The sequence below is a fragment of the Lepisma saccharinum genome, chromosome 9 (genome assembly GCF_977018435.1).
Source record: "Lepisma saccharinum chromosome 9, izLepSacc3.1, whole genome shotgun sequence".
NCBI classification, from domain to species: Eukaryota; Metazoa; Arthropoda; class Insecta; order Zygentoma; family Lepismatidae; genus Lepisma; species Lepisma saccharinum.
In genome coordinates this window covers 93625789-93641616 of record NC_139237.1, presented here as the reverse complement: position 1 = coordinate 93641616, position 15828 = coordinate 93625789, and the positions used below count along the sequence as shown (strand labels likewise).

General features: G+C 35.7%; 1 protein-coding gene across 1 annotated transcript in view; it reads right to left on the bottom strand.

Moving 5' to 3' along the window:
* psidin (phagocyte signaling impaired) overlaps positions 1-15828 on the bottom strand; it is a 57721-nt gene that overhangs the window by 12065 nt on the left and 29828 nt on the right. The window contains exons 10-13 of the mRNA XM_083128653.1: positions 14643-14815; positions 6369-6538; positions 4657-4824; positions 1518-1624 (exon numbers count right to left, since the gene is read on the bottom strand). Of these exons, the coding sequence (XP_082984779.1) occupies positions 1518-1624; positions 4657-4824; positions 6369-6538; positions 14643-14815 (618 nt within the window). The remainder of the gene's footprint in view (positions 1-1517; positions 1625-4656; positions 4825-6368; positions 6539-14642; positions 14816-15828) is intronic.

Here is a 15828-nt window from a genome sequence, read left to right as displayed (position 1 = left end):
CTCCGAATTATAGTCAGAAATTAGTCAGTGAAATTAAAATTTGCTTGCTAATGACATATGTCTGAATGTTATCTGATACAAAGGGTGTTCCCATCCCTGATCACTCCTTGGGACACCAGCGTCCAGCCAGCATTTAAGGGTTACCACAGCACATTGCTCTTCACTGACCATCAAGGTTGACATTCTTCTGGAACTGGAACAAATATTACAATCCTATTTAAACGGTTTAATATATCACACCACATTTCTTTTCTGTGGAATCTAATAAAAGTTCTAGTATTTGCATGACTTGCAAGAAGCCTTAACTATCGAAACTGTGAGACTGCAAATAAAATTTAAACTGAATGCTTAGAGCTAGACTGTGCCATATAAATATGTTAAAAGGACTTCACTTTTATAGCTTCACATGTGAAATAATCAGACCGTTAAAACAGTTGTCATTCAATCATGTAATCTCAGTTTCCTGCAAATTTTAAAGAAGCTTGTACATTTTCTCTTGTACAAGTTCAAGGATATCTGGACTCCGGGAAAGGATAGGTCAATATTGGTCCTGAAGAGTGAACTGATATTACACTAAAGTATTTTATAGAAACAGACACATTCATTTTTCATTAATTCACAAGAACAATATGAAATACACAAACATTTGATTGCAATAATAAACCTAGAAAATACATAATTCATAAAAATTATCTACAAGATGTTTTGGCAATTTCTTTTTCTTTATGGCAGAATGCAATACAGTGATAAATTGACCAGATTTTAAGGGACTTCCCTTTCTCAGCCCACATTCCCTTTCTCTCTTCCTTTTTAAAAAACATCTTCCTTGGTCCCTTTATTGACAAGATATCAAATATTTTGTAAGACTGCTTTTCCCTGACCAAAACATTCAACAATTGTCTACTTGGTGCAGCTTAGAGGAAATAACTTCTACCTTACCTTCGCTCCATCAGTGTTGGGAGTACGTTGCAGTGATTGTTCAAACAATGCGATTTGGGCTTACGCAGCAACAAATGCATTGTAAGCGGCACGCCTGTTGGGTTGAAAGTGTACTTGTCTACTAGATTTAGACTATCTTTTGTGAAGTACTTTTTAGAATAGTTTTAACTTAACTGTGTAACAGTGACTACAGTATAGTGTGTCAGTGAAATTGCGAAACTAGGTACAATGACAGCAAGCTCTGAAATGTAAGAAGCTGTTGCAAGGAAGATTTCATTGAAACTGATGGTAAGATTATTTGCTGGACTTTATTTTTACACCCCACTAAAAAATATTATTTAAAATGAAAGCACAATATATACCATTCATATATAAAAAGGGATACATCAATACAAAATTTAATGTACTAGTATTTTTTATGGAGTGCAAAAAAAAACTATAGTTCTATTTTCCCATTTTTTTGGAAATAATTCTCTCTTTTTTGTCCTTTTTAGAGGAAAACTTTTCCCTTTAAAATCTGGTCTCTACTGATAAATTATCACGTTTTAAAAGACATTCTATATATTGTTGCCACTCACCTGTCAGGAGGATCCCAACATACAGCAGTCTGAAGATCTCTATTGTCCTGTAAGTTTTCCAAAACTAGAGTGTCCTTCAGGGGATTGATCTCCATGTGAGACATAACCTAAGCAATCAAAATATGTAGAATAAAAATACAACGTTATGGTGTTCTCATAAAATTAAACAATACTAATACTTATTGGTTACGTGCGTGTTACTCACTATCTATAAACAAAAATACGTTAGAGCATTCAAATTGGTCTACTTACGCAAGTGAGTATGTATTCTTACATGGACGACGTTTCGGAAGCTTTACTGCTTCCTTCCTCAGGTTGTCGTTTTCAGCTCGGAATATCAAGCCATGTCAGAGAAGTGGCATGTAAGGATACTGGGTAAAAGGTTCGGGTTAAAAACGCTTCATAGTGCTTGACCTATACAGAATTAAAACCACTTTGCTAAAAACCCCTTAAAACTCACAATAAAACATGTAAAACCACCGCTACGGTAAACTGGAGTGGCCGTTGAGAGCCTAAACTCCCTGTCAAGGTGAAGCGAGCGGGCAGATGGCACCGCGCAGCGGAGTGGTACTTCCCCTCCCACGATAGATCCCTCCCCTCTCTTTTTCTTCCCCTCGTCACCAATCCAAGGAAAATTCCCGTTCCACCTCGGCTGCTTTCCTTACTTCCGATGTGACATGGAAGCCCATCGGGGCCCTTTTATTATTCAAATTGTCCCACTTTTTAAAAAAGCTAATCCATACGTCATCTAAATTGCCCTCGTCCCGGTTCAGTTTATTTCTGTGTCCCGCGCAAATCAATGCCGTTTCGTACACGTTCCTATCCAATTTACTATTACTTTTTTTGATAACCTCTCTTTTTATTATTCTATGCCCACTGTTTATTATATGCTCTGCAAGCCCCGTTTTCGGATCGCTTTCTTTGATGTTCTTATCATGTTCGCCCCATCTAATACGCATGCTCCGGCCGGTTTGTCCAATATATTCCATCCCGCAATTGCATTCAATTCTATACACCCCTTTTTGTTCATCAGGGTTATCTCGAATTTTTACCCCCCTCTTATAATCCGTGAAATGCTTTTCAATATTTCCAGGTGCTCTCGTCCCGCATTTCACACCATACTTTTTCACTGTTTTTTCAATTTTCTCAGTAAGCCCTTTACAGTACGGTATCCCAACATAGTTAACTTTACTATCCAACCCTCCCTCCTCTTTTTCCTCCTTTTCTAATCTGCTATCAGAATCGGGGTTCCCCTTTGAAATATTCTTCCTTGCTCTCCTAGCTAACACGTTCATTTCATATTCGGAAAATCCATTCTTCATTCCTACCTCTATTATCCACGATATTTCTTTTTCTTTTTCTACGGCATTATTGCATAACCTCTCAGCCCTTATGAAAAAGTTTAAATAAACATTCGATTTGACCCTACTTGAATGTTCCGATGCCGAGCTGAAAACGACAACCTGAGGAAGGAAGCAGTAAAGCTTCCGAAACGTCGTCCACGTGAGAATACATACTCACTTGCGTAAGTAGACCAATTTGAATGCTCTAACGTATTTTTGTTTAATACTAATACTCGTAGTTCATTTACCTTATGTGTAAAGAAATAAAGCCACTGAAGAACAAAGGTTACGTTTAAATTAAACATTGGAAGAACAATGACTGGTTGTAAATTCTGCTCTTTTGTATTCTTTACCAAATTGCACTGCTTCCTACTTTATTATGCCACAACTTCTCTTGTGTTAAAAATTTAGGAAGGGGGAGGGGCCTAAAAAGCATTGTGAACATAAAACAGTCTCGTATCAATTCTTTCTCCTACACTCCCACAAAAATTTTGAATATTGTTATATTAGATGATAGGTTTTGCTTGATTGATTGATTGGTATTATTAAGCCCACTTCATGCACAGTAAGGCTAATCGAGACTGAACCTAAAGTTTAAAGTGGGTTCTGAACCTCTATGTGCCTCCACCGGCAATCGAACCCTGAACCCCTTGATTACAAGGCGACGACGATTAGATGAGAATGTGCAGCATACAGATACCATGTTGTTGAATAACAAGATCTTCCCTATAACTAGAGGCACATATTTTTGGTAAATAAAAAAGCAAAAGTTCGGTACAAAAACAGTCAATTTCAAAAGCGGTAAATAAAATTAAATTTCGCTGTTATAGCGGTGAAAAAGCAGTATATATAAAATTACATTTTGGTTTTAAAAATGTGAATATAATCCCCAAATTTGATTTAAAAACTGCACTTACTACACAAAATAAACATATCCCTTCTAACAGCACATTAAATCATTACCAGAATATTAAGTTTATTCCTGTATAAAGGGGTCCATTTTTGTTTCTCAAATATTTAGAGCAGAATTAATCAATTTTCCATGAATTGCATAACTGACAGGATACTTCAGACTTCAGAAAGTGTCTCATCGTTATATAAATGGTAAATTTCATGTTTAAGAGTCCATTTCACATCATTTCGTGACAAAACAGGGTAGGGTAATACACCTCACACCTTTCAGAAAAATGAAAAATGAACATTACAATGTGTTATTTCACATTTCGAGTTTTCGTCAAAAACTAAATATGCATGCTTCTACCTATAACGTATTTCCTAATGTAACAATATTCCAAACTTTTTATGGGGCGTGTATGATTCTACGTTTAGCAGAAACATGGAAAGGAGCAAAACGAATGGAACTTGAACTTATCCATGGGAATGTAGGAGCACAGTGATGCAGAATGTTCACAAAAGAACAAAACCAATTTTCTTAGATTATCACAAAATATTCACTACAATATGTTGGATTCTGGCATGCTGAATAGAACATGTTCATATCTTACTCACAAATTTCAGTTTTTTCATACAATACTAGTGCAACATTAATAAAAATAAAAATTATGTATTTTGCATATTTTCCAGAATATTTAGATACAAAAATATTAAATTCTACAGGTACTGGGATCAGCTAGGCTACCACAGCTTCCACTTGACTAGGCTCATGCAAATACACTGCTCTCAGCACTTGCTACAAGTGCAATATGTTATCGGTTTCCGAGCTTCAGACCCCCACTGCTTTTACCTCCCTTGCAACAAGTAAGAAAGAACATAGCACGAAATAAATAAAAACCTGCCTCTTCAGCTTGTTCATGACTTGTGGTTGTTATGATATCTAACAGCATTTTCTCCACGGTTATTATTGCATAGTGCAAGGAATTATTCAACCTCTCTCTGAATTCAACGAATTCTTCTATCTTTAAAAATGAACCAAACTTGTATGAAAAGGTGAGATGATCCACACTCTGAAAAAGAAATAACTAATTAGATATCAATAAAATACTTTTGTTCTCCTGCTGTCTTCTTGCATTAAAATTACAGCTTACATTAACACTTTCATATAATGAAAATCAGACAACCTTTGGAAAATTTCATCTCACCCAACATATTGGAGCCTGTTCAAAACTGCTTAATTTCTATGTCCAGAATGATCATTTTTCAGCATAATCGTATCTTAAATATCTTCATATTAACCCATGAAAAAGCACACAAACTAACATAATCAGATTGTTTAAGTTTGTGAATCAAAGATATTGTTCATTTAGACATATGAAGGCTTGACATAATAGAATTGGGTCATTTCATGTCAATTCATCCAACCCATGTCACCCACCATCCCAGATTTTCATGAAATCCAGTATACTTATTGCTTATTATAAAAATGATTACTTTTTTTTAGATTGGTCAAGGGGTCCAGAAGTTACGCGCTTCTTAAAACCTCCGTGTAGGCCACTTGCGGTTCCACTTGAATGACATGTATTAGGTTATAAATGATCACATCTTCTCTCAGGTTTGCCATAGAAACTTCATAATAGTGTAAGCTTTCATTTAAATAAGGTTTCAGATAAGGGTATCAATAACCATATATTTTTATGTTCTTTTTAGAAAAATAAATGACTAACTTCAAGAGCGAATTTCATGCAATGCCCCCCTTCAATTTCACCCCAATTTTATATATAGGTAGCTCAGAGTGTGTACTAATGCCTTGGTCAGCAACTTTACTGCTTTTAAATACGGAGAAACTAGTACTCACTTTCATTAATCGAAAAAGAAGAAAAAACAGCTTCACGGATAAAAGTGAGTACTAGTTTCTCCGTATTTATTTACTACCGTGTCTCTCTTTTCCCAATTATGAATTTACTGCTTTTAATATGGAAACAAGGCTTAATTATATTACTATTTCTCAGCACAAGACTGCCTAATTTATTCTAACTGTAATACTTTTTTCTATGCTAACTCTTCTTTAACGACAGCACAGGCAAAACTTAGGTGGATTGTTGTTGCATGTTCATTCTTTTTATTACTGGCAATTTCACAAAATGTATTTTTCCCTAATAAAGTATCTTTTTAGGGGATTTACCCCATAATGTGGGGATAGGAATGATCATTTGTTAAGGTAACTTTAAAATTACTTGAATTAACATCCTTTTTTCACAAAAACAGATTGTGGAAGCAGAATAAATGCTCTCATTATATTGCACAACATGATGCAAAATCAAAATCTTTATTCAACTGGTAACATAAAAGTTACCAATAAGAAAAGAAAGAAGAGTCTGATATAAACTAGCAAACATATGCATTACTTAATGATATATTCAACTAAATGCTGCAAATGGATTTTTATCTTAGGAAAAATACTGCATGCTTGGAAATTTACTTAAAAGATAAAATATGTGAATTTTGCTTTATGGCAAATCGATTCAGCAATATTACTCCTAAAGTGACTTAATGACACACAGTACTCCCACATGAGTAACCACTAAAGAATCATCGTTAAGTCACTACTTACATCTTTGTAAGTGGCAGTGAAGAATTTCAGAGAAGCTTCATACAAAGAGCCTGCCACAGAATAATGACCCGAGCTGTGCACGTGAGAGCAGTGAATGTACCCAAGGGAATCCAATTGCATGTGCTTAATGTCTAGAAGCTCATACACCTTCTGCGCTGCAGTGCCAGCACCTATAAATAACAACAACAATATTTTTCATAAATGCAATTCCAAGGCATATTTGTTACAGGTACATGGAATAAATGAAAACAGCACAGAGGTCCAATGTTTGGCCACCATAAACAATGAGCCTTTTGTTCTTAGTCTGTTGAGATATGCAGTTCAATTGGTCCAGAAAAATTCTTGTTTTATATCTGTGTCCACATATATGTAAAATGTCGTCAATGGAAAGGAGAAATCTTTGATATTTCATAGTACTTCAGTACATGCAGCAAAGATAGCATCCAAAGCAGCAAATTCAGGATTGCTGGTGGAAAAATAAACGTTACCAGGGTTGCTACGATTTTATGATGAAATTCCCTGACACTTCAAGGTCTTCAAGTCCAAAAATGATTTTCTTCCAGACATGTCTATCATCATGGTTTTTGGGTTTGAACCTTATGTTTTTCAATTAAATATATAATCAGTTAATTATCATGAATATTCAATTTCACAACATTCTTTAGCAAATTTCATTCTATACACACAAGAACATGTGAAAATTTGAAGAGTAAAATGTAAAATTACAATCAGCATCAAATGTATTGGGTGCTACAATCACGTGCATCTAGCCTTTAGGCTAAGGTAACACCATAACAGATCTCCACATTCTATAAACAACTGAAAAAGTTCATAAACCACATGAATGTAGAAAATGCTGCTTTTTTGCTTACATTTATAAGTACACAGCATGTGGAGATATTTCTCTTGCATATAGAAATTCTAAAGGAAATGACACCAAGACTAAGATCTATTATATAATAGACGATAACCTCATCTTTAACAAAATTTTCCAATAATTATGATTATATTGTCAATGTACTTTAGTTATCAATCAGATATCTGGAATGCAAGTTTTACTTTGATATTCTTTCTAATATCTAGTATTATAAAAGTGAAAATTTATTACAGAAATTCGAAAGAAACACAATTCTGCACAAGACTGAGAACGAAAGAAACAAGTTTCTAAACTGAATCTTTTTTGGGAGTGAAATCACCTGAATGGAATCCAGAAGTGGAAGTAAACTGCTTGTTCATTTTGCAACTTTTTCTCTTGCAGACTCCAAAATGCAAGTAAATTCCAGACAATCTGCAAAATTCCCAGACAAGCCAAATTCCCTGACATTTCCCTGTTTTCCAGATGCATAGCAACCCTGGTTACATGATTTGCTTTAGCTGGGGTGACGTTGATGATAAATCAGAAAAGTAGGTTGTTAGGAGGGAGAAGGGTGGCCACACTGATCCCTAGCAAAATCCTGAACTAAAGTGGACAGTCATTTGTTTTCTCCTCTTGTTTTCCCTTTGCTTGTTCCTGAGTCCCCGTGGGGGTTATCCCTTCCCTTGCTTTGTGAAAAAATCAACAAACGTAAGCATTACGTCCCTGAAATAATTCTAGAAACTTTCCTGGCAGCAAAAGATGATGAGGTTTTCTCCAGATATCAGCCAAGTGAGCTTCAACTCAATACCTTCAAGGATACAGATGCTTGGCACTGAATCAAAGTGTTCGGAGAACATGATACTTGAGCAATGCAAAGGCACTTACATTGTACATGCGCACTTTGCCCCTCACAACAGCTCCAAAGGATTTCTCTCTTCTTGGTCCAACTGTTTCTGGTTGACTGATTGCTTTCATTTATTTTACTTTACTTTTCTGAAAAACTAAATATGCAGACCAAGGCAGTAATTTATTTTATTAAAAAACATAAACTAACGTAACGTTTCAACCTTCTAGCAAGGTCTTCTTCAGACTCTGTATCAAGTACAAAAGTAACCAGATACAACAAGAAGGGTAATATATATACACAAACATTACTCCCTCCAGACTATTTAGAAAGTTGTTTGGAACTTTCTAGCAGATGACTTTCACTTTCCAACTTTACTTTCACCTAAAAGGCTAAACACAATTACTTCCATATAGAATGTGGTTGGACTTTTTAATCTCAAGCTCTTTTCCCTTCATTTTTCTTCCTTCTCCTCTCCTCTTTTTCTCTTATCCTTTCCACTCTTTCCAACATCTTCTTCCATTCTTTGTTTAACTTCAGTCCCCCATTCCAGTTCATTGTGTCTTCTTCGCCTTTCTTCTCTATTTCCTTGGCTTCCTTCCATTTTCTCACTAGCATTCTCTTCTCCCTTCCTATCTGCTTAGCCTCATCCCACTCTATGTCATGTCCTGTTTCTCTCGTGTGTTTAAATATTACCCTTCTTGTTGTATCTGGTTACTTTTGTACTTGATACAGAGTCTGAAGAAGACCTTGCTAGAAGGTTGAAACGTTACGTTAGTTTATGTTTTTTAATAAAATAAATTACTGCCTTGGTCAGCATATTTAGTTTTTCATAATCATGGAAACAAGGCTTAATGGAGTTATAATTTACTTTTCTGACAATTATGGCTAATCGCAAAGATGAGGATGAGTGATGATATGATAAAATTATGAAGGGACACTGACAAAGAACACACATGTCCAGGCTGTGATTCGAACCTGCTATTCTAAACCCCTCTGCCATGGAGGTCAGGAAAAGGGAAAAAATCTATCAGAATTGGGGATGAGGATGAACTATAAAGAAGAAACATGAGATGAAGATCAAAAAATTGTAAGAATCCCAAATATGATCAGGATAATTTTTTTATCTGCAATAATAATAGAACAGACTGCTTATTCATAGTTATAAAAAAGGAAAGTTAAAAATTTGTACTTACGTATGTGAGTATAGTGCTCTTATTGTAGAACGACGTTTCAGAGATTGACTATCTCTTTCCTCAGGTTCGTATAAAAACTAAGTACTTGGCATAGTACTGCGTCAAAAATGTAAAATGAGGATTGTGGTTAAGGGTTGGTTAGGGTACATTTAAAATATTAAGTTTTTGCTATTAGAAGTACGTAAAAACCAAGCCGTTCCCTAATAAAACTTGTACAGTAGACCTATTCACAGGTAAAAAAGTTAAAAAAGTTAAAAATCTAAAAAACCTGCATAAATCACAATGCAACCTGCAGGTTTGGCCTTTCCTACCCAACTGTGCTTATCCATCCACATGAAGGTCAATTCACAACGAATATTTCCCCTCCCCTTAATTTTCTCGTTTCCCCTTATTACATCACAAATCCAACGTGAATTCACGTTCCTCTCTTGCAGCTTGCATAACTTCCGGAGTGACGTGGAAACCGATATTGGGTTCAATCTTCCAGGCTTTATCCCATTTTTTGAGGAAATTGATCCACCCTTCTTCCAAATTTCCTTCGTCCCTATTAAGATTATTCTTCCCCCCCCCTACAAATACTCTCTGTTTCATACACGTTTCTTCCTAATTTCCTCCCCTCTTTTCTGATTATCTCTTTTTTTGCGATTCTATGCCCACTTTCCAAAATGTGTTCTGAGAGACCCGTTTTGGGAACTTTTTCCCTTATGTCCTTTTCATGCTCGCTCCATCTTTTACCCATATTTCGGCCCGTCTGTCCTATGTACGCCTTCCCGCATTGGCATTCTATTCGATAAACCCCCTTCTGTTTTTCCGGTATTTCCCTAGTTGTCTTTCCTTTCTTATAATCGGTGAAGTATTTTTCTACATTCTTTGGTGCTTTCATCCCGAAAACGATTCCAAAATCTCTCGTTATTTTTCCGATTTTTTCCGATACGGATTGATGGTAAGGGATGCCAATGTACTTTACCCTCCTATTTTCGATTTTTTCCCCTTCTTTTTGATCCCCTTCTTTCCTAATAATTTTCCGTGCTCTCTCCGCTATCTTATCCATTTCTCTATTTGTGTATCCGTTCTTTAATCCTGTTTTTCTTATCCACCGAATTTCGTTGTCTTTTTCTTTTTCATTATTGCATAGTCTACCAGCCCTAATAAAAAAGTTAAGGAATACGTTTTTCTTTGTTATTTCGGGGTGTGCCGATCCCTTGTTAATATATAAGTTCCCCGATAGGGGTTTATGATGTACTCCTGTTCTAATCCTATTCCCTTCTTTCAAGACACTAAGATCCAGGAAATTGATTTTTCCATCGCTTAAGTTTTCCCTAGTGAAGTTTATTCTTTCATCTTGTTTTTCTAATTCTTCAAAAACCTTGTTCAGTGCTACCCCCTTTCCTATAATCAAGATATCATCAACGTATCTCCCATAATATTTAATACCCATTCCTGTTTTTTCCAAAGCTGCCTTCTCAATGAAGTGCATAAAAATGCTCGCTACTATACCCGAAATGGGGTTTCCCATCGCCAAGCCTTCTTTTTGTCTATAAATACTGTCATTGACATAGAAAAAATTATATTCCGTTACAAGGTTATACCATCGTACATATTCCCAAGCAGTTAGGATGTCTATTCCTTTTTCTAACAGCCACCTTAGTAAACAATCTCCCGCCCGCCCCCTCGGTACACTTGGGTATAAGTTAACAACATCAAAACTACTTATTGTATCCTCGTCATCAATTTCCAGATTTTCTATACATTCTTTAACTTCTACGGCATTCCTAACGCTATATTGGGTGTTCTCATTTACCTTCCTTATTCTTTTTACCAGCATTTTTGCTAGCCCATATCCCGGATGTTCGTATGTATGTTGGTATAATAGGCCTAAGTGGTATGCCTTGTTTGTGTGTCTTAGGTATTCCAAAAGCAATTGGTATGTTGCCAACTTTAATTTCCTTAATAAGGATTTTCTTTTCGCTTACTTACATACGTAAGTACAAATTTTTAACTTTCCTTTTTTATATTCTGGATTTGTGAGTAACACGCGACAAACCTATAAAATGCTATTGATCTCCGATACGGGGAGAAAAGTGTGTGCACTAGAAAATAAGAGGATTAAGTTGAATAAGGGTTTAATCAGGATTAGATTTTTAAAACAATGCAGGAAAATGGGGGTTTTACCAAACTTTTTAAAATGGGGGTATAAACCGTTGAGTGTAGGCATGATTGAACAAAAACAAGAAATACAGTTTAAAATACTAGGGAAATGTATTAGGGAAGCACATGGACAAGTCGAACGTCTTAATATGGAATGCTATAGATTACATTTGGAAGTTAGTGGGGAACTAGACGAAGTGACGTGGAACCGCATTGAAGAGAGAGACTTTAGAGCTGTGGAAAAAGCCAAATTTAGGGATAGTAATACTATAGGGAGGAAATTGATGAAATTAAAATTGAATAGGAAGGATAATCTAGAGAATAAGAAACAAAAAACAGAGGAGTGGGGAAATAATGAGAACATTTTAAATTTAACCACCCACGAACCACCTAAAGAGTTGATTAGGATTATGAACAAGGGGCAGAAATTTGCAATAGGGGTAGAGAAACTTGAAAAAGAGGAATTCATAATAGCAGCAGAAACGATCGTAACAACTATTGACGAAAGGGAGGATAAAACTGAGGTTAGGCAAAGGATACGTAATATTGTAGAACAACACTTGCAAAAAGAAATTAAAAAGGAAACGAAAACGAAAGGGGGAGATAGAACACGGAAAGAGAAAGTAAACGAAAACCTAAGACGCGATTTAAAAAATGTAAGAACATGGGTGAAGGCGAATAACGTATTTCTAATTAGGTCTGATAAAGAAAACAAGATGGTTATCATGGACAGAGAGGAATATCACCAAAAATTAGAAGATAGCTTTAGGGGTAACGATTTTGAGAAAATAGAGAAAGACCCTATTAATAAGATTAGAAGAGAGATCAAAAAAGGGGTAGAGACAAGCATTACATTGGACGCAAGCGAAAAGAAAATCCTTATTAAGGAAATTAAAGTTGGCAACATACCAATTGCTTTTGGAATACCTAAGACACACAAACAAGGCATACCACTTAGGCCTATTATACCAACATACATACGAACATCCGGGATATGGGCTAGCAAAAATGCTGGTAAAAAGAATAAGGAAGGTAAATGAGAACACCCAATATAGCGTTAGGAATGCCGTAGAAGTTAAAGAATGTATAGAAAATCTGGAAATTGATGACGAGGATACAATAAGTAGTTTTGATGTTGTTAACTTATACCCAAGTGTACCGAGGGGGCGGGCGGGAGATTGTTTACTAAGGTGGCTGTTAGAAAAAAGGAATAGACATCCTAACTGCTTGGGAATATGTACGATGGTATAACCTTGTAACGGAATATAATTTTTTCTATGTCAATGACAGTATTTATAGACAAAAAGAAGGCTTGGCGATGGGAAACCCCATTTCGGGTATAGTAGCGAGCATTTTTATGCACTTCATTGAGAAGGCAGCTTTGGAAAAAACAGGAATGGGTATTAAATATTATGGGAGATACGTTGATGATATCTTGATTATAGGAAAGGGGGTAGCACTGAACAAGGTTTTTGAAGAATTAGAAAAACAAGATGAAAGAATAAACTTCACTAGGGAAAACTTAAGCGATGGAAAAATCAATTTCCTGGATCTTAGTGTCTTGAAAGAAGGGAATAGGATTAGAACAGGAGTACATCATAAACCCCTATCGGGGAACTTATATATTAACAAGGGATCGGCACACCCCGAAATAACAAAGAAAAACGTATTCCTTAACTTTTTTATTAGGGCTGGTAGACTATGCAATAATGAAAAAGAAAAAGACAACGAAATTCGGTGGATAAGAAAAACAGGATTAAAGAACGGATACACAAATAGAGAAATGGATAAGATAGCGGAGAGAGCACGGAAAATTATTAGGAAAGAAGGGGATCAAAAAGAAGGGGAAAAAATCGAAAATAGGAGGGTAAAGTACATTGGCATCCCTTACCATCAATCCGTATCGGAAAAAATCGGAAAAATAACGAGAGATTTTGGAATCGTTTTCGGGATGAAAGCACCAAAGAATGTAGAAAAATACTTCACCGATTATAAGAAAGGAAAGACAACTAGGGAAATACCGGAAAAACAGAAGGGGGTTTATCGAATAGAATGCCAATGCGGGAAGGCGTACATAGGACAGACGGGCCGAAATATGGGTAAAAGATGGAGCGAGCATGAAAAGGACATAAGGGAAAAAGTTCCCAAAACGGGTCTCTCAGAACACATTTTGGAAAGTGGGCATAGAATCGCAAAAAAAGAGATAATCAGAAAAGAGGGGAGGAAATTAGGAAGAAACGTGTATGAAACAGAGAGTATTTGTAGGGGGGGGGGAAGAATAATCTTAATAGGGACGAAGGAAATTTGGAAGAAGGGTGGATCAATTTCCTCAAAAAATGGGATAAAGCCTGGAAGATTGAACCCAATATCGGTTTCCACGTCACTCCGGAAGTTATGCAAGCTGCAAGAGAGGAACGTGAATTCACGTTGGATTTGTGATGTAATAAGGGGAAACGAGAAAATTAAGGGGAGGGGAAATATTCGTTGTGAATTGACCTTCATGTGGATGGATAAGCACAGTTGGGTAGGAAAGGCCAAACCTGCAGGTTGCATTGTGATTTATGCAGGTTTTTTAGATTTTTAACTTTTTTAACTTTTTTACCTGTGAATAGGTCTACTGTACAAGTTTTATTAGGGAACGGCTTGGTTTTTACGTACTTCTAATAGCAAAAACTTAATATTTTAAATGTACCCTAACCAACCCTTAACCACAATCCTCATTTTACATTTTTGACGCAGTACTATGCCAAGTACTTAGTTTTTATACGAACCTGAGGAAAGAGATAGTCAATCTCTGAAACGTCGTTCTACAATAAGAGCACTATACTCACATACGTAAGTACAAATTTTTAACTTTCCTTTTTTATATTCTGGATTTGTGAGTAACACGCGACAAACCTATAAAATGTTATTCATAGTTAAGTTGCTATATTACAACAATATAACACTGACAATATCCAATGTATACCGGATCCATTTTTCTTAAAAAAAATTAACCATTGTTATAACTGTATCTTTCATTAAACTAAAAAGAAATGTCTGATGAAGGAAAAACTGTTTTCTTATGCTTGTAATACTTCTAGACTACAAGAGAAATAATAGCTACTGAAAGGTTTGCAATTCCAATCTTTAACACCAAATATGAATTTTCCTATCACACCCAAACACCATGTTTGTTGAGTGAATGATCTCAACAAATTCGGGAGAAAATTAACATGGCATTTACTCACCTACTAAATTATATAATTTAACAAGAAACAATTTAACATTGAAGTTGGAGGGACTGTGCTGCAGTACATGCTCCAAAACCACCATCGCCCTTTGGAGCTCTGAGCAATTGCCTGTCTCCTGCCACACGTCGTAATGCAGGTGTGCGGCCAGAAGAGCATAAGCATCATTAGGCCTGGAAAAAGGGAAACAGACACTGCTACAAAAATATAAATACTTCAGTTACTATAACAGGATGCCTACCAGTCAAGAAAGTCAAGAAATTATGCTTATGGTCAAGATTTTTTGCTATTTTTTTTTCCCATATAGTGAATTAAAATTGTTATATACCTGTACTGGGATTTGATAAAATTGAAAATTTGGAAATCTAAAGGTGTATTGAGTTGGGGTTAAGATTCCTTTCACTTTGCTTCTTAAGAATTACATTCTTGTATGCTTGAAACTATTGTAAAAATGTTAAATAAAGTAATGTGGCCATTCCCCACCCAGGATGAAGTCTGAAGCATTAATTTTTACATTCATTAATAATTAACCCTCCGTCATCTGCATCCTCATACAAGCACATATGTCCCGCACACGGCACTCAGTGGCACCCTATCAAAATCAAAGTTATTGACATGAATTATTGATGCAAATCGATGTTGAATTATACGGATATATATGAACGCAAACATGTCCATTTTGTACATTTCTATTAGCTACTGAAGGAAATAAACTAAAATACTGTATTTATTAATGTATAATGCACACTTTTTTCCAAAATGTTTGCCCCCAAAAAGTGTGGTGCGTATTATGCATGGAATAATTTTTTAATGTTTATGGAACCCTATCATGTTATATATCACTGTAAAGCTTGAATTCTGCAGTTTCTGAATATGGCAACAAGATGGTGACACTCACGTGCAATGTGGTTGAAATAAGCTCATTACAAAATGTAGGAACGTTCTGATTTTTATAGTACTTTGTATGAAAGAAATGATAAAGATGTGCCACAATTTTTCACTTTGTAATGTAATGTTCTCCTCTTGGTTCACATAGCAACAGGTGACTCACTGAATAGGAATGATGTCATTCTCTGTTGATCGGCATAGCAACAGCTTTATGACCTACAACTAAGAAAGCCATTTCTTGAACCTGAATTGTACTGTGCATTATATATACGAGACATAATTGTTTGTCACTTTCCCT